Genomic DNA, 23,164 nt, shown 5'->3' with positions numbered 1-23,164 from the left:
CACGTTTTTAAAAGGAATACCATATCTCCTGCCTTTTGTCTATTTTTCTCTCTTTAGGCCCCCAGTTAAAATTTTCAAAAGCACTTGAGTGACTCAAGTCACTTTTGAAAATTGGACTTGGAAATCTAAGCTCAGATTTTCAAAGGTAATTAATCTCCTAAAGAGACAGTTGCCAACTCGGATCTTCAAAGATATCTATTTGATCTTTACACACCTTTGAAAATCTGGTCATAAGTGTCCTAGTCAGTTCTGAATGTGAGATGTAGGAACCCAGTCCTAATTCTTTCAGGCTTTTTTTTTTATTTGAACATTTATCTACACTAATTCCCCTCCTTTCTCTTTCACTATCCAATAAATGCATGGATCAAAATTATAGGTGCTTTGTGAATATGCTGACTTGAGAGTGGAAAGATTTCATATTGTCATGTATGATTCCTGGTAACCCATCTCAAATATGAAAAACTAGGTTGATACCTGTTCATATCAGGAGCTGTTGAATTCACTAAACATCCTAATGAGATACTGGAGAAGATATTGGTTTTTTGTATTTATACTGTGGGCAAAGCATGGGCTCACAAGAATTCCTCCATTGTTTTATCATGAGTCTCAAAACATTTGGGCTATGTCTACACTCACGGCTTCTTGCGCGAGTAATATACAACTGAGGCTAAGGATGGAATATTGCTGAGCCTGATTTGCATACCTAATAAGCCACCATTTTTTTTCAGGAGAGGCTTTTGCGCAAGAAGGAGCGTCTACACTGCCCCTTCTTGCACAAGAAAAACCCTCTTGCGCAATGCCGTTACACCTATTACTTTTCAGGAAGAACGGCATTGCGCAAGAGGGGTTTTTCTTGCTCAAGAAGGGGCAGTTTAGACGCTCCTTCTTGCGCAAAAGCCTCTTCTGAAAAAAAGGTGGCTCATTAGGTATGCAAATGAGGCTGGGCGATATTCCACGCTTAGCCTCATTTGCATATTACTTGCGCAAGAAGCCGCGAGTTTAGACATACCCTTGGTGTTTTGCTAAAAGCCTGGAGTCAATTGATTATGTAGGAATCTCAGGTTTCATTTTTAAAAAGTTCTCTATTTCTGGGCTTTACAGCTAAAGAGGAAAGCTTTAAAACATGAACCCTAAATACTCAAGAAACAAAAGGGCAATAAAAATCCAACATGTTTTATTTTTTTTTAAAAACTTATGATTTGTAGACCATTCTCATAACTTTGTGTAGGTGTTCCTTGTGATTTTTGGGTTGGCAATACTGCTCTTTGGAGAATTTAGAGAGGTCTCTCCCTTCAGTTTCCCTTTCCTTTTTTGTCACAGGTCATCAGAGAATCATAAAGACAATGGAGAGTAGGGTGAGTCTATGACTATGGTTAATGACTGGTCAGGGTGACTAACTATTATCAGCCAGTGGTCTGAACGAGCTATCTACTGCCATCTGTTAATCAACTGTAAGAAAAGGCTTCACAAGCAGACCTTATTTATATAGACATACTTACTTTGCCACAGAGATCTGTAGAAACACTTGCTGTGTCAAGGTGATCAATTTTGGCTCTTTTGGTTTGAAATTCACTTAAAACTTGGAACTGGGAGAATGAAATGTTGTTATCCATATTGTATGATTAAAAGACCTGAACTTAATATGACCTGACTTAGGGTCTATCATAGCTTGAACTCTAAGCAGAGGCTAGTGAGTCACATCTAACTGAAAGTCACAGAAGATGGAAACAGGTTTTATTTCTGGTGGTGTAGAGTCTATTTGGGAGTCCTCAGTTATATCTGACACTTAAAAGTGTTTAAAGGCAGAGCTGACTAGAATCAATTGAGAGTCCTTGTCTTGTCTCAGTGATCGCTTGAGCAAAAATCATTGATTAAAATCTTGTGTAGACTGACCTTGGGCTCAACATGCAATGTGTTGAAAGGCAGTGCAAAGGAGGCAATGGTGGTGAGGTACCATATTACCTAGTGAAATCATTGGTGCTGAAATCACAAAGGACTGGAATTTGACCACAGAACTGACACTTTCTTAAACTCCATTTTTGCTATTGAAAAAGTAAATCAATGTAACAAAACTGCAACACTCTCTGGTAACTTTTTAAAAATCAAACTTTAAACTTTATTGAAAAGATTGGATAGCTTGCAGTTGAAAATATTTGACCTGCACTTAAGGCAACTGATTTAATTTTGTGTAAAATTTTGCATAATAAAAGATGGCATTTTTTTTTGAAAATGTTCAACTATATTGATATACATTTTGATCAGATCTACTTCTGATGTGATATTTGTGTGTGGTTATGGGGGCATGGGTGGGTTTTTTTTTGCGCTCAACAAAAAATCCTGGGTGGTGAGGCCCCGCCAAAACTGTTCGAATTGGGCCCCGCACTTCCTAAAGCCGCCCCTGTAATTCCCACCTCCAAGTCCTGATTGGCCTGGGGGCAGGGAAGCTGTGCGAAGCTTCCCTCGCCTTCCCCCCACCCTGCGCAAGCGTATGGCACGCTCCACGCAGGGCAGGGTGGAGGAAACTTCGCACGCTCCTCCTGCTTCCAGGCCAATCATGGCTTGAGGGTGAGGAAGCATGTGACGTCTCCTCCTGCCCTGTGAAGCGCCGCGCACTGCTTGAAGAGATGCATGCTGCTCACAGGGCGGGAGGAAGTTTCATGGGCTCCCTTGCGCCCAGATTCTAACTGGCCTGGGGGTGGGGGAGCAGCAGGGCCTCCACAGGCTGGATTGGAGTCCCTTTTGCCCACCCCTGCTTTAGCAGTTAAACTGATACTTAAAGGACAGGAACTTACTTTCACTGTATACTAGAAAAGCAGTCATCTCACATCTCCTTAAAGAATAGAGTTCGGTTAACGTCCTATGAGGCTCCCATTTTAACAGCTTCTAGGTTACAGCATAGCCTAATATTTCCTGTTTCTATTCAGAGATCTTTCTAGGGTCACAGCGATGCAGATTTTTCCAACGGTAAACATGTTACTTGGGACATTCTGAATGAGCCATCTGTGGTAGCAGATGAAGCTAACTATCAATTTCTGATAAACAAATCAAAGTGCAGTACAAGGTCCACTTAGTCCCTTGTTTCTGCATTGTGAAACCTGATCATATTCACACCAACTGTTCCTGTTTTGTACATGTTGAAGAAGCCAGGGATTCTACACCTAAAGGGCCTAGAGAAGTCAACAATTCCAAGGTGATCGCTGCAGCTAGGTAGAGCTTATGAAATAAGTTATTTCAAGAGATGTTCCTACATGCAAATAGTTTATTCAGCAAATCAATTTTTCAAACCCATGCAGCGGAGTGCTCCAAAAGGACCACTCATTCCATTGTAGCCAGCCTGCTCCAAGTGAACCAGTGCAGAATGTGTATACCAGGAGTGGGGAACCTAAGGCCCGGGGCCAGATGCAGCCCTCAGCTTGCCTGGGTCCAGCCCCTAAGGCTCAGAGCTCCTCCCAAGCAATGGGGAGCCCACCCTGGCACACCAGCTCCCCCACCATGGAGCTGGAGCACACAATCTACTAGCCTGGGCCTCCCTAGGCTCTGGTATACAAAGAGAATGTGGGGTGTGTCTGTCTCAGTCAGGGGCCACATCAGCAAGGGTTTAGTTTTTCTTTTTTGCTTCTCACTTGTGTGCAACCTCCCTGCTCCTCCCCCAACTGATTTTTTTTTCCTGTGGGTCAGTGGCCTACAAAAAAGGTTCCCCACCCCTGACGTACACCATGGTCCCTCCAACTGTTGCCATACTTGTACCCTGTGCTATATCACATCATTCTTAGACCAGCTCCCTGGAGCAGGTGCAGCATGTTAATCTTTGATCTATTAGTGTCTAAAGCCCTGGTTAGGTGCTTATTAACCACTTTGCATATATGCCATAGATATCTTAGCACCTACACATTTGGCCTGTTCCAACAGCTTCTTCCACTGGTTTTGTCCTGCCCACAAAAGTTCCATATGATTAAGGGCCAGGAGCTATCCCCTTGAGTGTTAGCTGTAAGCTCACTAGTCTATCATCATTGCTTTTGAGTTGGGGATGCACTAGGTGGTCAGATCTTACTGCTAAAATAGAGATTAGAAGCAAAGATACATTTGCTACTGTTGTGAATTTTGTGAAATTGGGCTGCTTGAACAAATATTTTCCCTGTGAACATTAATTTTGTTTTCTTCTAATTGGTCTTCTATGTTTTGGAGGCTTTTGTTAACTGAAGAGTAAAGAATAATCTGACAAGTCAAAACTGAATTTAAGTCAAAGGTGTTTTTTTACACTAAACACACACCCTTGGAAAAAATGAGTTTTGTAAAAATGTCCACCCAAAGACCACCAGCTCCAACATTATAACAAACTCTTAAAGTTTTATTTCATCATAACATAGACTGTATACTCTGACTTACCAATGAGACATGCTTCCACGTAAGTCCATGAGTCTCAACTAGTTCTGTCATCCAACCCTTTTCTCTCACCCGGGGCACCATTTAGGGGGCACTAGGAGACTAGAGTCTCCCCCCCCCCCAAGTTTAAACCCCTGAATTTCATACTTGAGATCGGCTTAAAGCGCATCACTAGCCCCAGACCCAGCTCATAACTACAACAGAGCTTGTGCAGCTCCCAGCTTTGCCTTTGCATCAGGGTGTTTGTTTATAAACAGAGGGAGGCAGAGGATTAAGATAACAAAAGGCTGTCCTTATAATGGAAAGATTGTTACATGATCATGCAAACATTGCCCCGTACTTCACTTGAAAGATAGGAAGCAAAGAGTCTCTATTGAGACTGGTGTTCTTCAACAAAGGCTATGTCTAGACTGGTATCCAGGAAAAACTCTACCGCGTCCAGGGAACACGTCTTCTTTTTTGGGACAGTTTCCAAAAAAGTGGACACATTCTTTCAGCATCCCTGTATTCCTCATTTTAGATGGGCCAAATGTTGGAGAAACCTCTTTGTGTCTCTTTTTCGCAATTTGCGTATCTTTTTCTGAAATTCCCCGGCAGTGTAGACATAGCGTAATCACAAATGATCTTGAAAAAGAGGTAAATAATGAAATGGCAAAGTTTGCAGATGATACAAAATTACTCAAAAGCTGACTGCAAAGAGTGACAAAGATCTTTTAAAAAAAAAAACCACAAAACCCCCCCAAGATTGAGTAACACAGAGTACACAAAGTGGGTCGCACCCAAGAAAGCTCATACCACCATCTACATGTTTTGTTAGTCTTTAAGGTGCTACTAGACTACTTGTTTAAGTTTATACATACAAAGTGATGGGGTCTAACTTAGCTATTACCACTCAAGAAATATTGGAATCATTGTTTGATAGTTCCCTAAACATCTACAACAGGTAACAGAATATTGGGAATCATTAGGAAATAAATAGATAAGACAGAAAATATTGTTGCCTCTATATAAAGTCTTGTTATGGCCACATCTTGATGCTGAGTGGCAGATGTGATTGCCCCATCTAAAAAAGATACAGTGGGTTTTGAGAAGGTAAAGATAGGGGCAACAGAAATTGTTTGGGGTAAGGATCAGCATCCATATGAGGAGAGATTAAAAAGACTGGGACTCTTCAGTCTGGAAAAGCAAGAACTGAAGCAGGGATGAGGAACCGAAGGCCGGATGAGGCCCCGAAGGCTCAGGGCCCATATATGAAGGGCACTATTTTAGACCTAGATATACCTCCATCCCATAAAACCTACTCATCTTATTTCCACCACTGCATATGTACTATGTACCACAATAAGCTGAAGAGGCAAAACTTAAGCTGAAGCTATGGGTAATGTTTTTCATGCAAAAAAAGTTAATATAATATTGTTAAGCCCTCTTGCACCCTTCCCCAGTTTTGGCTCTGACTTCTATTTTCTTGCACAAGAGCCTTTTGGTGGGTTGAAAGATATGCTTTAGCCTTACTTAAAAGTGGCTATTGCTAGAATACATGCCATGCCAAATTAAACTGCTCTAGAAAGTATCACAGTGATCCACTTCAGTTATAACATCTATACTTACCATTGGCAGCTTGCACCCAGGAATGCTTGGGAAGTCATGGTGCTCCATATGGTAGCCTGCATTAAAGGTGATCCAGTTGAGAGGTCCATAATAAGAATAGGTTTCGTAGCCTTTTAAGAACGTGTAATGTTCTGCTATGAAGTGCCCAGCAATAGGATGCAAACCCATGCAAAGTAAGGAACCTGCTATTAAGTAAATAACAGGCTTCAGGCCCCATAGGTAGTAGATTATAAAATCAATAGAGAACTGTATCAGGGCATTAAATATTTCCATCTGAGTAACAGTTTTGGGATTCACATAAAGAGGTCTCAGGCCATAGAAGAATGGTTGGAGGATGACCCAAATAAGTTTCCGGAAGGGCGTGCAAAAGAACCAGCCTTCAAAGTCGGTTGGAATATCCACATCCAAAGTATCTCCACCAAGGTACCGGTGATGGTCAATGTGGTATTTCTTGAAGGAGGCAGAGTAAGGAAGCCCAATTGGCAGGTTGGCAAACACTGCAAACCATCTATTCCACTTAGTCTGCTTGTTACCAAAGGCAACATTGTGTGAAATATCATGGATCGCTAGCGCCATTGAGTGATTAATGCAGCCCCCAAAAGCATAAGCCCAAAAGAAAATCCATTTCCAAGATAAATCTTTCACCAAGTAGCAAGCTAGAAGCTGTGTCAACACCATTCCAGACACAATCCATTTTAAGTGGGGATCTGGTCCCATTAAAGATTTAATGGTTGGATATTTGGCTGAAGGGAAACAAAAAACAAAAAACTCATTAAGTATCAGGTAAGTAAGCATGATCACCACTTGCATTCGTCTCTAATTTCTTCCATTAAAAGAATATGCACAGGGCCCTAGTTTTGCAGAACTAGGAACAGTGTTACACTCACATAATGTGCACAAACCCTACTGAAAGAGTAGTTTCAAACACTTATCCTATACCAAACCTTTTTTGAGCAAGTGTACTATTTGGGATAGCCTGCATATCTGGTCCCCAATACCATGTGCATTGGGGAAGTGGAGAGTGGAATTTTGATTGTATGTCAAGGGCCACCGAGTAAAAACCACAGGAGCATCTTGTGTCAAGTGAATCACTTCCCTGGTTGCCTCATCTGATCTGATTGCCATTATCCAGAGCTGAAAAGTGACAGATTGATATTAGACCCATTGAATGGACCCCAAAGGAGACAGAGGTATTTTGATAACCCACAAACCACAGGTGCTAGCATGGGGACAGAATACTGGACACAAAATACATTCCTAGACCAAGCCTTTGTGCTCTTTTGTACAGACCTAATAAAGGGAAAACACTCAAGCCTTTTACTCATTGATCTGACCTTTTTAAAATCACCAAATGGTTACATCACAATCAGTCCTTGTGTGCAATGACATCATAAGAGAAACCAATGCTATAATTATCAGCAGAAAGGAAGGAAGCTAAAAGGTAGCTTTCCACATCTTCATAGTCATTAGCCTTACTAACATTGTACAACAGGGACAAGTATGAATGCCATACATAAAACCCCCAAATAATCTGATGTGGCTCTGATTGCAATATCTTTCCTTGGTGCCAAGGCATCTGATGCATTCCTTGGGCTAGTTCTACAGGCTTCAATCTTGAACATTTTACTAATGCTTTATCCAATCCAATGTAAGTAGTTCTCAATATTTGCAGCTACTCCCTTAAAAATCATTACAAAGGCATTTGTTATATAGTAGGAACATATTATATGTCTTTTATATCGGAAGTATTTGGCAACATACACCTTTCATTGGTCAGAGTGTCCTATTTAGCACTTTCCTCTTTTGGGGTGTATCTATAAGAAGTTCTATTGTAACTGCTAACCCACAGGCTGTGTCTACACTGGCATGAATTTCCGGAACTGCTTAAAACGGAATACTATTCCGTTTTCAGTTTTTCCGGAAAAGGAGCGTCTACATTGGCAGGCTGCTTTTCCGGAAAAGCCCTTTTTCCGGAAAAGCGTCTGTGGCCAATGTAGACGCGCTTTTCCGGAAAAGAGCCCCGATCGCCATTTTCGCGATCGGGGCTTTTTTCCGGAAAAGACTACTGGGCTGTCTACACTGGCCCTTTTCCGGAACAGTGTTCTGGAATAAGGACTTATGCCCGAGCGGGAGCAGAATAGTTTTTTCCGAAATAGCAGCTGATTTTGTACAGTAGAGCATCGTTGCTTTTCCGGAAATTCAAGGGCCAGTGTAGACAGCTCGCAGCTTATTCCGGAAAAGCGGCTGATTTTCCGGAATAAGTGGCCCAGTGTAGACACAGCCAACAGTGTTTAGTGAAAGACTGTACTCAACATTTCCAATTAATTCTAGCTGTTAGCTAATACTGAAATCCTTGGAAGAAGGTGCCATATAAATGCAAAGTATTTGCCACTCTAAGGCCCATAACAGGAACTATGGGCATTCATGGACCATCATGCACTTTAATAGCAACAATACTATCAAAGAAACAACCATCATATGGTTTACATAAGGATCATTCATTCAGATTCTTCCAGGGGGCATTACACATTCTGTAAGGTATGATTTAGGTCTTTACGACAATAAAAATAATTTGACTGTATTGTGGGGAAATCTTGGCCCTCTACTATTCTTCCTTAAGAGCTAGAAGGTCGATTGGGTGGGATTGGTTGTGAAGGGATAAAGAGGAGCTAAATTAGTAACCTGAATAAGAACCTGGCTCTGCAACCCTGACACAAGGAGTCCCACCAATTTAAGTGGACCTAGAATTGTGGAATTGCCACTGTAATCCAGTGATACAATACCATATGCTTAAAGGAAAATAAAGCCTTTTCCGAAAGATCCCTTATCCCTCTATGAAATAAGGGATCTTTCGGAAAAGGCTTTATTTTCCGCAAGATCAGCGTCTAGACTGGCGCTTTTTTCTGACAAAGCTCCGTGTCGAAAAAAAGTGGCAGCCATTTTTATGCTAATGAAGCGGGGGAGATTTAAATCCTCGCTTCATTAGCAATTGTGATACATATAATTTACATCCCTTTTACGAAAAAGGGATGTAGTCTAGACGTAGCCTCAATGTTCTCACCTATGCCAAGTAATCTGATCTTGAATCATGAAGAGCTCTTTCCCTCAGCATATGAAGCAATGAATTCATGGGTTACTTATGTAAAGATGTATTTTCTTTTATCGGTTTAAAATACAAAGCCTTCTGGTTTTATTGAATGTCCACTCGATTTGAAAGGGGGAAGAATGTTCAATTTATCTTTTCTATTGCATTTTATTATAGCCTCCTATTATACCCTCTTTAAAGAGATCCTATATCATTTCTATCTTTTCCTGTCCTTATCACCCATCTTTGGATCCTTTTTATTTCTGCACTATACATCAGTTACTATAACACCCATGGGGAATACTGCGGATCAGTTCCTTAATCTGCGAACTGTGGCTGCAAAGTGCATGTGTGTCCACACTGACTAATGGGTGAATTTTGTAACTAGTACTAGTAAATGTCATCTGACCATTACATCACATTTGCCATTTCATTGACATCAGATTATGAAGGTGTGGAACACTGCTGCTGTGGATACTGTAAACATCAGAGGCAGTGCAAATGAGTCTTGCGACCTTGGCAGCAGTGACAGGTGTAACATATACAGGATATAGATGTTTTGTACTAAAATAAAGATTGTTAAATAGCGTAGATGTGTCTGATCTCAGTAATTCAGTATTATTTATAATGGAGGTTCCCAGAGGCCCCATTGTGCTGGGCACTGTACAAATATACAGGAAGATGCACCCAGCCTGGAGCAGCTTGTAAAATCACTTTTTAAAAAGATCACTAGTCAGACCAGGACCCCTTTTATTAAGTGCTGTATAAACACATGTGAACTGCCACATTCTGATTTCAGATAAAGTGAATAGATTTTAATATGACATAAGATCATTTCTCAATACCCAGTCAGCTAGCAGCATTTAAGACACAATGCCTTCCATAACATCGCATCCTAAAGGATGGCATCATGCAGTCCTTTTGGTCAGATGGCCCATTGGAGGCAGGCATTAAATCACATACAATGCATTTCTAACTAACAAGAACAGCCACAGGAAAAGTGTCTACTTATGTATTAAAAGGAAAGCATCTTCAGATGCTTGTCAGGTCTTATTTTAAAACTGCTTAGTGGCTTAGAATATTTTTGCATATATATATTTAAGAGGTAGAGGTTGTCAGATTGGGCAAAATACAGTATATTGCACTAAAATGCAGGGACCAACCACACCTAAAAGCAACTTTGATCAAGCCATGCTTACAGTCAGTACAATCAGCTTTACTGACTGTACTTACTGGCTGCATCTACACTGGCATGATTTTGCGCAAATACTTTTAACGGAAAAACAGAGCATCTACACTGGCATGTGCTTTTGCGCAAAAGCATCTGCGCCAGTGTAGATGCTCTCTTGCGCAAGAAAACTCCGATGGCCATTTTAGCCATCGGGCTTTCTTGTGCAATAAATTAACATTGCCTGTCTACACTGGCCTCTTGTGCAAGCGGGCTTATTCCTGAGTGGGAGCATCAGAGTATTTGCGCAAGAAGCACTGATTTCGTACATTAGAATGTCAGTATTCTTGTGCAAATACTCGCGGCCAGTGTCGACAGGCGGTAGGATTTTGCGCAAAAGCAGCCACTTTTGCGCAAAATCTTGCCAATGTAGACACAGCCACTATGTTCTTGTAATACAAGTACCTTACTATTTGCATACATTTAGCTCAGGAATAAGATTGTAGTTAACTTCAGAGACACGGTATAGGAGAAAACCTATGGTAAATATTGGCATAATAGTGGCACAGAAAGTTTGTTCTTGGGTTAATTCTGCCAAACATTTATTGACTATTTTTCACATCCTTTAGTCTCCTCTGGCATTATTGCACTACCAGAAAATTAATGGAAAAGAATAGCTGGGATTGCAGAACTGACAAAGCAGAAAAAACAAGATATGAGGCTTTTAAAGGCCCCCTGGTTTATGAGCATAGCACATACAAAGTATTCATTACTTTGTTGCTCAACCTATGGAAAACATCATGGCCCATGGAAATGAGCAGAGATGGGCAATAAAACGGTGGCTATTCACCAGGGTTAGCCCTGGCAGGCCATTGCTACTGTATTTACCTGTGCCTCCACAGGTATGGGCAGTTGCAGCTCCCATTGTCTGCCGATCGCCATTTCCACCAATGGGAGTGGCAGGAAGTGGCATGGATCAGGACACTCCATCAGACAGGGGCTAACCCTGGATAACCAGATCTGACCCTCAAAGTGGTATTGGCCCACCCCAGTAATATGGCTCAGCTTTTGACTGTTCTGAGGGATGAAGTTTACCTTTTATATCAATCACTGATCATTGTAGTTTAACTATAAATAATTAAAAAAATATGCAGATGAATGAGATCTGTTGACTAAGAAGAATTTAAAGTGGGCGTAACAGAGTCAACATTTATCTATGAATTGGGCTAAGGTATCCCACAAGGCACAGGAAGAAATAACAATGTTTTCACCTCTAAAACTAATACACACATTCAGAGCCTTTGATACCACCATGGTTAACTTGTCATGGATGTTAGGCAGCCACACAGGCCAAAGAACAACAGCTATCAGTCCTCTGTGTCCTAAACAAACATTGGTTCTTTAAGAGTCTCCTATAAGATTACTTGAATAACTTGTGCAGCACTACATGAAGAAATCTAATATTTTAATAGGTTTCAGAGGGGTAGCTGTGTTAGTCTTTCAGTAAAAGTAGACAAGGGAATTTTAAAGACTAACCAATTTATTAGGGCATAAGCTTTTGTGAAATACAACTCCCTTCTTCAGATGTTTGCTGCTGCATAGCAACTTAATTAAACATCCTTCATGGTAGGTGATATTTTGGTACCGACAGAGCAAGAGTAGCTCAGAGGGATGCTGGGTCAGATCCTACCTCAATTTGCTTTTTGCTTAAATAGGGTTTGTATCACGTGAAACCTCTGGTACCAGTCACAGCCTAACAGATTTTTAACACCAAGGACATTCCCCTTCAGGATTTTTGACTCAAACATTACAATACTGGATTAGCGGCTGACTAGTGCTGGTTTAGTCACCATCTTCTGGCTACTTGCATTGCACAGTTGAAAGGAAAGCTGCACTGCATTTTTAAAAATGGAGAGACGTTGCCTCCCTCCCATCTTGTATTCAAAGGAAGCCTGCTCCAGGCATTATGCTTTTTCATGGACAGCTTACTTTTTTTTTCTCTCTCTCTAGGTTTCTCCCCCCACCCGTTCACCTTATGCAGTGAAGGTCGCAGTGAAGTAAATGGCTGTTCTTTGTCCATGGGAAACAAAATATCTTCACTTATTTATTTTAATTCAACTATCACACAGTTAAGGAAGTTTACCCTAGCACTCCCTTTAAACGGGTCAGAATGAGGCACATTAGTTGGCTATAAGACATTAACTGGTAGCTGTTCATGGAGGTCACCCTAGTCAAAAATGGTTTTGAAAATACAGGCAGTCCCTGAGTTACGCGGATCCGACTTGGGTCGGATCCGCAGTTACGAACGGGGTTTGCTGCCCGTCTCCGTGGTCTGCTGGAAACCAGCAGACCAGGGAGACAGGAAGCAAAGCCTCTGAGGACACCGGCAGCGGGACAGCCACGGCGCGTCTGGGCTGTCCACTGCCTGCGTGCTCCGTGGCTTTGCTCCACGTCTCCCCAGACCAGGGAGACGGGGAGCAAAGCCGGGGAGCACGCGGGCAGTGGACAGCCCAGACGCGCCGCGGCTGTCCCGCTGCCAGCGTCCTCAGAGGCTTCGCTCCCCGTCTCCCTGGTCTGCTGGAGACCAGCAGACCAGGGAGACGGGGAGCAAAGCTGCGGAGCACGTGAGCAGCAGGATAGCCACTGCCCCCGTGCTCCGAGGCTTTGCTCCGGACGCCTGTGGTACAGCAGCTGGGGCGCTGCCGGTTGGTCCCATAGTGCCGCTCTGGGCGCTACTGGACCAACCTGGCAGCACCCCAGCTGCTCTGCCCCAGGCGTCCTGATTCAGCCACTGCTGGTCAGTTTCAGCAGCAGCTGAATCAGGACACCTGGGGCAGAGCAGCTTGGGTGCTGCTGGGTTGCTCCAGTAGCGCCGAGGAGTGGCGCTACTGGAGCAACCCAGCAGCACCCAAGCTGCTCTGCCCCAGGCGTCCCCAAGTCAGCCACTGCTGAAACTGACCAGCGCTGACTACAGAAAGCCCGAGGCAGAGTTGCTCTGCCCCGGCTTCCTGGAATCAGCCGCTGATCAGTTTCAGCAGCAGCTGACTTGGGGACGCCTGGGGTTCTTAAGTTGAATCTGTATGTAAGAACTGGCGTCCAGATTCAGCCTGTTGAAACTGATCAGCGGCTGATTCCAGGAAGCCCGGGGCAGAGCAACTCTGCCTCGGGCTTCCTGTAGTCAGCCGCTGGTCAGTTTCAGCAGCGGCTGAATCTGGATGCCAGTTCCGACTTACATACAGATTCAACTTAAGAACAAACCTACAGTCCCTATCTTGTATGTAACCCGGGGACTGCCTGTACTGCAGTTTATTAGTCAGTCATCTTATTACCTGTGTGTTATATGCTAAACTAGTGCAGTAGAATTACTGTCTTCCTGCTGCTAAGACCCCTCAGTCAAAAGGGTGCAGGATAGGAATATAACTTCAAACAGAGATTTTTCATTTTCAGAATGGCAAGAAATATTAGTCACAGATAAAATCTGCTAATGGTTACAGGCTGTCTTTGCTAGAAGTCCAAGATACATTCCAAAAAAACATTTAGACTTATAGTGAAACAACTTAAAGCGAGGAATTTTTTTCTGAGTGTGACTTTCATTTGTGCAAGTTTGGGTGGGTTTTTTTTTGGTGTGACTTAAGAGTGGAGAATGAGAGGGCTTATAATGCATCAGTTCCTACAAGCATCAATAACTTTAGTGTGGAACTGATGTGTACCAAGGCTACTTATAGCAGTGACTCCCTTGTTCTTGATCTTTTCCTTTGGGCTCCCCCTAATGTTGTATCAGAGATCTGACTAACTGGTCCATTCTTGCATGCAGAACAAGAGGTGAAGATCCAATCAGGCCTGCCAGTGGCTTAACAGCAGGGCAATTTCTCCTTGCTGACATGAGAAGCCTGCTCACATCACATATTTAATGTTTATAGTGGCATTGCTATGCACATTAGAGAGAAAATAGAAGGGAGGTTGTACGGCTCTAGATAAGCAGCATTACCCAAAGCCAGGGGAACTATACCTTTGTTTAGCAGAGGGAAAAGTTTTATTCTCTCATGTTCCTCTTTACTTTTACCCATGAGTAGATGACAATAGCAGCAACATGCTTGTGCAACTTATGTACTTACTGGGTGTGGTTCACTTTGATCACTTTCAGAGAGAGAAAGAATGAGTTTGCTTTACAGCCTTAGCTGAAAGCCAGCTAGCTTTTAGCTCAAGCAGTAGAGGTTCATGACCTACGCTCCAGGTGGGCCGTGCCAGGTTCGGTTGCCCCTGTTGGTGTTACACTTGGACGTAAGGACATTCCTTTTCAAACCAGGCTTTCAAGGTTAAAAAAAACCCATGACACCTCAGCCTCCAGGACAGTGCCCTTTGAAATAAACTTGAAGTCACAATGAAACAACGTCCTGCCAGAACAAACAAGTGGCACCAAAAAACAGACTACTTAACCTTACAACACAGCTGCACCCTTTAATTGATCTAGTATTTATATGGAAGAAGGATCAAAGCCAATATATTTTGAATAAGCAAATCCAATTTGTGTTTTAATCTCTTCTTTCATCCACAACCCCCAGCAAGTTATCCTGCATCAAATAACGTATGATAGACCAGATGGCTTTAGTTACAGAAATGTTGCACTCACCAACCCTTAATTTCTCCCTCCACTTTTCCTAATTTCTCTATTACATTGTAGAGTTCGTGGAGCAGATAGCCTTCAATACAACTGTTAACTAACCATGAGGCAGGCTGGTGAGAGACAAGAGACACTGCACCCATGAGATAATTTGGCCAACATTAAGAACACCACCAAATCACCACAAATGGCCAAAAAAGATCACTTTATTGAGAGTTAGAACAAAGCCAATATTACAGCGGGTATTATCATGAGAAAAAGAACTTGCTGTTAAAACCAGGGCCCAGAAAAGTAGGACACTGGCCTAAAAGGCTTCTGAAAAGTCACTTATGGATTCAACAGTATGCAAAAGCAGGGAATATTTTTTTATAATCGGAACTTGATTTGCCCAAATTAAGAATAAAACACATTGAGCCTAAATGAGGGGTTGGTTGTTATCTTTCCTAAACATATCAGGGCATTCAGTTGAGATGGTTTATTTCAGATTAAAATAATCAATAAAGTTGAAGTATAAAGTATACATGAGAGAAGCATGATATGAGGGTCAACAGCAGCTACTTTGAACTCATTCATCACAGGCACATCCTGTAGTAGTATAGTGCTATAGCGGACTAGCCACTTTCAACCAGCCAAATAGCCACGTTGTACAAGTCAACTAGCCACACTCACTCAGCCAAATAATCATCTGTAGCTAGTGTTTTGGACACCATGGGCATAGAGGCTATGTCTACACTACAGTCTACATCAGCCAACCTTGTATCAATGAAGAGTGTGACTATTCACACCCAAGTCACACCGAGCATTTGTGTGCACAGCACTATGTTGGTGAGAGAGGTTCTCTTGTCAAAACAGCATATGCCTCTCATGGCTGTAGGTTTTATGCCAAAAGAAGAGCTCTCTCCAATTGGCATAGAGCATCTTCACCACATGTGCTGCAGCAGCACAGCTGTACTGGTGCAGCTGCAGTGCTGTACGTATCGGTATAATCTTTTTCACAAAAAAAGTTATCCTGTAGAAGTGCGAGAATAAAAAACAACCATAGTAGGTCAGACCACTGGCCCATCTAGCTCAATATCCTGTCTTCCAACAATGACCAAGGCCAGTAGCTTCAAAAGGAATGTACAAAAAAGGGCAGTTATTGAGTGATCCAGTGCCAGCATCTGACAGTCAGAGATTTTGTGCCACCCATAGCATGGGGTTGCATCCTTAACCATCTTAGACATTAACCACTGATGGACATATCTTCCATGAACTTCTCTAATTCTTTTTAAAAAACACTTGTAGTCTTAGGCTTCATAATATTCCCTGGCAATGACTTCTACAGGTTGACTGTGCATCAATTACACTGTTTTCCTTAACATAGAACAAAATGGTTGTGTCATCCTCGAGCAGTGGTCCCCAACACGGTGCGCCCGCCAAGTGCTCTGGGCTGGCCTGGCCCCGGGCACGTAGTGCATGCATGGAGCTGGAGCCAGACACCGGCCTCAGGAGCACCGCGAATTGGCCGCTCGCACCCCGGGCGCGCGGCGCTTGGGGGGAGGGCGCCAGCCCTGGGCGCGCGGCGCTTGGGGAGAGGGCGCCGGACCCGGGCGCACGGCGCTTGCGGGGGGAGGGCGCCGGCCCCGGGCACGTGGCGCTTGCAGGGGGGAGGGCGCCGGCCCCGGGCACGGCCCCGTGCATGTGTCCCCGCCCTTTGGCACCCGGCAGGCAAATGGCCACGCCCCCTGGCGCCCGGCAGCCTCTAAAGGTTGGGGACCACTGTCCTAGAGACTTGGATTGGACAACAGTAATTGGATTTACCTTTTAGCTCTGTCACTTTCAACTATTAAGCCAGATTAACTGAGTCAGTCTTTATCTCATCTGTATTTAAGCACCTCTGTTCTTTTAAAGTAAGTTTAAGAATTTTTCTGTGAAGAAAAACACCATTTTCCAGTAAAGTTTATTAGAATGGTTTTATAACCTAGATCTGACCCTGCATGCAAGTGAAGTCTGTCTATCTAAGAAGCCTTAATATCCTGCTCATTACTGAATGCCTTTAAGTGAAACTAATGTTCATAGTGTTTGCTTTGATTTTTAAATGACATCTTATCTTACAATTAAGAATTGGTACCACCCATTGTGCGTGAACACAGTCAGGGCCTGGTAGTGACACACACAGCACCTCCTGGATTCAAAGGGCAAAGGATGAAGATGACTTGTCTCTTACCCTGTTTGTGCCATTCCCTCCCATTTCTTGCTTTCATATTTGCTCTGTTTCAATGGAATTACTCTATCTTGTTTTTCCTTTTTTAGTAGTCTCCTTTCTTTCTCTCTCTCCTCCTGAGGTTCTGTTCCTATCCATTATTTTCTCTGTGACCTGTTGTCTTTCCTTCTTCTCTGTGGTTATCCCATTATTTGAGAGCTGACAACGTGCTTGGTGGTGTATCCCTGTGATGGGGCATCTGCCCCACTGGCTAACAAGGGTTAAATCCAGCATTAGGAGAGGGCTGGGGGTGTGAAGTAAGCAGCTGTGACACATCAGCCAATTAGGGCCCAGCAGAGGGCTGTATAAAGGAGGGTTGCTAGAGAAGAGAGACATTCACTCATGCTTCAGTGCTGCCGGGAAAGCTAGAGGTTTCCTGAGACAGCAGTGCTGGGGGAAGGCAGGCAGAGCTAAGGAGCTCTGACCTGACCTCACCCCTAGACTGTAGGGCCTGAGGCAAGGCCTGAAGGCACAAGGGCTGCAGGGAGGCAGCCAGGGCAGAAGGGGACAGCAAGTCCACACCCCTTGGCAGTCATGAGTGACCATTTCAGACTGCAGTTGGCCCCTGAGGTAAGGGGCTAGATGACAATGGCAGTGGGTCACTGAGGCAAGGTGGGTATAGAAGGTTGGGGTTCCCTGAGTGGGAGGACATCAGAGTATGGGTGCACTGTGGCTGGGCAGTACCAGAGGGGAGGATGTTGTGGTCTGGGAGGGAAGCAGGTCCCAATGTAAAGTGGCAGAACCATTAACACAAACAGGTAACAGCAGATGAGGCACTGGCTGGAAGGGGGTGCTCCAGAGCTGAAGAGCTAATTGCTCGCGTGACCAGCAGGAGGCACCATAGTGGTGAGTTGCCATGTTACAATCCCATACAGACTAGGGCTGTGTCTACATTGGTGCGATCTTGCGCAAGAACACTGACGTTCTAATGTATGAAATCAGTGCTTCTTGCGCAAGAACTCTGATGCTCCTGCTCAGGAATAAGCCCTCTTGCTCAATAGGCCAGTGTAGACAGGCAACATGAATTTCTTGCGCAAGAAAGTCCTATGGTTAAAATGGCCATCAGAGCTTTCTTGCGCAAGAGAGTGTCTACACTGGTAAGGATGCTCTTGCGCAAAAGCACATCTTTTGTGCAAAGGCACATGCCAGTGTAGACGCGCTCTTCTGGAAGAGTTTTTGCACAAGAACTCTTCTGCAAAAGAGTTCTTGCGCAAAATCAAGCCAGTGTAGACGTAGCTTAGGGGTTTGTCTTCACTTGCCCAGAGATCAATCCCCCAGTGTTCAATTTAGTGGGTCTAGTAAGGACCTGCTAAATCGATCACTAATGGCAGAACTCCACTGGATTGCAAGGAGTACAGGAAGCAGAGAGTTTCTCCAATCTACCTACTATAGTGGGGACACCACAGAAATTCAACCTAAGGTACATAGACTCCAGCTACCCTATTCTCATAGCTGGAGTTGTGTATCTTAGGTCAACTTTCTCCAGTAGTTGAGATCTGGCCTTAAATACCTTCTCTACTTCACTCCTGCCTTGGAGTGTTCAGGGTAGGGGAAGCACCTGCTGATTCCTATTTCACTTGCTTCCTATTTCATCGTTTACCTTTATATTCTGCATAGAGATAGTTTATAGAGAAGCAAGACCAGGGACAGTGGCCTCAGATATGACAACTCCCTCTTGCTTGAATGGCCCATTACTGAGACAAATGATTCGCTGGTGACTCTCTCACTCCAAGGCCATAATTTAAGTTACATTATTCCTTAAATATTTTGTTGTACACACATCTCACAAACAATGACTAAGTATTGATGAGTTACAACTTTTCAGAAGAAGCTTCATATGCTACCTTTCATGGCTAAATATCAATCTGAAGAAGTGAGCTGTGCCCAAGAAAGCTAGTAGTACCATCTACATATTAGTCTTTAAAGTGCTACCAGACTATTTGTTGTTTAAGGAAACAACGTGAGATATATAAGTTTGGTAGGTCTGAGACAGGAGTTGCTTGTAAAGAACCATGTGAGCCCTTTACTAGTTGGCACCCTGGTGGGCTATTGCCCCATGTCACCCCAAACTTGTTCAAGTATAGTAAAACAAGATGGCTAATTTTGCTCACGTGTCCATCTTTGCACCAATCCAGAAAAAAAGTCAATGGAAAACCCTCAAAGTAATTATGAACATCAAATGACTGGTGATAAGGAATATGACAATCAGAAGATGGCCCTGTCTGTGGGTAAAGATAAGATTGATTCAGTATATTCCAGAGTGCAGAAGAATAGTTTGCATCCACCAGGGAAGCCAACAGCTCAGCCAGGCCCCTGAGCAAAGGAGGGGATTGGGCGGCTCTGTGCTCACAGAGAGGGCAGGGTCCCAGGTGGAAGGGATAGGGCTGGGACAGCCAGCCTTCTGTGCTGCCCAGACTGTGGACCACTGGCCCCCTCCTCTCTGTGCCACTCTAGAGCTGCACTGCATGGCACTCTGGCAGCACTTTAGAGAGCCTGGGACTCCAGGTATCACCATTGCTGCATTAGCAGTAGCCAGCAGCTCTGGGCCCTTTAGAATCCTCCTGGCAGTGGGCCTGGAATCCTTGCATTGAGGTGGTGGTAACTGCATGAATTGGGATGCTTCATAAGAAAGTGTGTTGGGTTGTTGGGGCCAGGAAACACTGGAAAAAGACACAGCTTTGAGGGTGAGAATCTACTTTATTAGACACTTTGTATGTCTGTACAGTGCTTAGCTCAGTGGGACCCTATTCTTGGAAGGGGGAGGTCATCTAGGAACTACCTAGATCCAGCTGTAATACAGGGAGCTTGTGGTGGTCAGGACCAGTTCTAGGGGTGGGCAGGCAGAGCAGATGCCCTGTATGCCAGTTTCCAGGGAGGGCCATGTTGCTGTGCCATTTAGCTTTGTTTTGCTCTGCTCCAAGTGGCTGGATTTGTTGGCTTTATACTGAATAGCTAGCTGCTATTTCTTGGCTTAGCCACTGGGGTGTAGGGGGAGATGTGGGAGGATAGGCAAAAACTACTTCCATCCTGACTAGCAAAATGGCTAAGGCAAAGCTGCAAGTTTATCCCAGACTCTGGAGTTGTAGTCCAATGCCTTATTAATCCTTCTGGGGAACAGCTTAATACACATGTTTTAATGGGCTCTCTCTTCCTCATGAGCGACACACTTCTTGGAGCACCTATGGGTGTGAGTGACCTTATTACCACCTGAGTTGAGTGTTACCCCCTTTGACACACACACACACACACCCCTACCCAGCCCTGCTAGCCACTCAAGAACTTTCCTCTGGGTTCTACCAGCCCTGCATGTTGTCAGAGGCACCTTCATCAGTCATTTCAGTGATCGCTATCCCCTGATCTCTGAATAGCCTCAGAAAGCCTAGATCCTTGATTCTCAACAGACCAGCATACCTTCACTTAGCAGTTTTATCCCAGCTCACCCAAACTTGCTGTTTGAGTACACAGGCAGTCCCCGACTTACGCGGATCTGACTTATGTCGGATCCGCACTTACGAACGGGGCTTTTCTCGCCCCGGAGCTCACGGGCGGCGGGTCGCCACCCGTGTCCTCCGGGGCGAGAAAAGCTTCTTCTGGTCTCCCTGGTCTGCTGGGGGGGGGGGGTCCAGCAGAGCTGCTGGACCCCCTGAGCAGACCAGGGACACCAGAGCAAAGCCGCCACCTGGGCAGCTTTGCTCGTTTGCCCGGGAGCAAAGCCGCCCAGGCAGCGGGACCCCCGCCGCCTGGGCGGCTTTGCTCCTATCCCCCTGGTCTGCTGGGGGGGGGGGTCCAGAAAAGCCACTGGACCCCCCCCCAGCAGACCAGGGGGACAGGAGCAAAGCCACCCAGGCGGCGGGGGTCCCGCCGCCTGGGCGGCTTTGCTCGGGTGTCCCTGGTCTGCTGGGGGGGTCGGGGGTGCAGCTAGTGTGCCCCCCCCCAGCAGACCAGGCTTTTGTTGCGGGACGCCTCGGGTAGAGCAGCTGGGGTGCTGCCCGGTTGGTCCTGTGGGAACCTACTGGGCAGCGCCCCAGCTGTTCTGTCCCAGGCTCCAGATTCAGCAGCTGTTGAAACTGATCAGGCTGATTCCAGGAAGCTGGGGGCAGAGCAACTCTGCCTCCGGCTTCCTGCAGTCAGCCCCTGGTCAGTTTCAGTGGCAGCAGCTGAATCTGGAGCCAGTTCCGACTTACATACAAATTTAACTTAAGAACAAACCTATAGTCCCTATCTTGTACGTAACCTGGGGACTGCCTGTAGTAAAAGAAAATAATTGTGAGAACTGAGACCGAACAGAAACAAGTGTGTGTGATGGAAATTTACTTAAAAAATGAAGTGTGACTGGGCCTGCAGCAGGTGGGTGAGTGCTCCAGCTCCTACCAGTTAACCATAATCAGTAAGCCTCATCCATTGAGGGGGAGGCTTACTGGTTAACCATTAACATCCCTAACTACAATACACTTTGTGCTGTACCACCAATATACTCAATAGACTTATCTTTAGGAACCCTAGCCAATCTATTCATTGTCTGTTTGATAACTGGAAAGATCATGCTCCTTCCTCATTCACTTAAGAATTTAACTCTACAACACACTGTTTGAAGATTACAAGTGTCCAGCAGGGGGAGTGAAGGGCATAAGGGTAGAAAAGGAGCTGTCTTGAGTAGGTGAGGTTCTGTAGCCTGCAATGTGCAGCAGGTCAAAATAGAAGATTATGATGGTCCCCTTCAATCTTAAAAGTGTGAATCTACTTTTGAGAAAGTATCCTAAGGACCTCATTTCACTAAAGATTTAACTAGATTTGAATGTTTGTGAAGTACAAATTGAACCTTTCTAGTCCAGCATAATTTTTGTTAGCCAGATGTCCACTTATGGGTGTGGCTAACTTTCCCATGATCCCATAACATTTGTTTATAGCCACCAGTCCTGGCTCTCACAGTTCTGTACTATTTTTAGCTCTATTTTACCCCTAAATATCTTCTAAGAGCCCAGTAAGCAGTGGAAGTGTTGGTAATGCTGTTAGATAATGTAGAAACCATTTCATATTTAGCTAGAAGCCATTCTGTATAACAAAAGCCATTTCAGTTTCTTGTGTCTGCACGTATACTAGAGGGAGTGAACTGGCCTTCACTGAGGTGGGGAGAGGCCAGAAGGATGCGCTGTTGGTATGTGTTAATGAACTATTTTGAGCTGAAGCTCGAACTCCCTCTAAACCTGTTTCTTTCTCTGCTGATAATTCCTCTTTGAAGTTTGCTTTGATTTCTTGCCCTGACGTCAGACTTGTTTGTTTAAGGGTATAAAATACTAGGATTAATTGTATTAGCCAGCCTTACTGGCCCCGGCTTTGCTGGGACCATATTTGGCTCATGCTGTGCTTTATTAATTAATAAAGCTGTTTGTTAGCTGCCTAAACAGAGAGGAGCGGGTTTTTGCTTCAACAATAATATTGACCGCCCATGGTTCAGCAAATTCTCTGGTTCAGCACTGGTCAGGTCCCAGGGGTGTCAGATTAGAGAGTTTCAAGCTGTACCATATTTCTGGTGATCCAGTTCCTGTTTGATACATCTTTACAACTTTAATCTATGCCCAGGCATATTGCCAGTGATCAGAAAGGGATTTCCCCCTCCCCAAGACAATGGTCTTCTGAATGGCTGGCCTCTTCCTCTCCCTCCCTCCCCCACAACACATCACCTGCCAGGCATTTTCACACAGGCAGAAGAATTGTACCCTGCCCTGTGGTGAGCAGTGTGCACCTGTTAAGTGTCTGATCGCTATCTGCCCCAGTTCAGTTGCTGGCTCTTGGCAGGTGTTACAATTCCGTTCAGTACAACCTCCAGTTATGGCTCATTGCCCGGCTGTTCCAAGTTGCTGCTAGTCCCTTGGAAAGGGAATGCTGATCCTTCCAGTCCAAAGTAACCCGCTTAGCTCTGGGAAAGCCTAGTACACCAATAAGCTAGCGCCGCCTTTTCAAGCCAGACAGGAGACTCCAGTAAAAGGAGTCTGCGAGGTGGAGCAGGAATTGTCCTGCAGAACGACACCGCTGAGCAGTAAGCTTATCCCTCGGGCA

At 44.5% G+C, this 23,164-nt stretch overlaps 1 protein-coding gene across 1 annotated transcript in view; it reads right to left on the bottom strand.

The window, feature by feature from the left end:
• The window catches only part of DEGS2 (delta 4-desaturase, sphingolipid 2), a 34,787-nt gene that overhangs the window by 11,029 nt on the left and 594 nt on the right, over window positions 1–23,164 (bottom strand). The window contains exon 2 of the mRNA XM_075926574.1: window positions 5,992–6,734. Within this exon, the coding sequence (XP_075782689.1) occupies window positions 5,992–6,734 (743 nt within the window). The remainder of the gene's footprint in view (window positions 1–5,991; window positions 6,735–23,164) is intronic.

The sequence above is a fragment of the Pelodiscus sinensis genome, chromosome 4, assembly GCF_049634645.1.
Source record: "Pelodiscus sinensis isolate JC-2024 chromosome 4, ASM4963464v1, whole genome shotgun sequence".
Classification (NCBI taxonomy): Eukaryota; Metazoa; Chordata; order Testudines; family Trionychidae; genus Pelodiscus; species Pelodiscus sinensis.
This window is presented reverse-complemented; position numbering and strand designations above follow the sequence as displayed.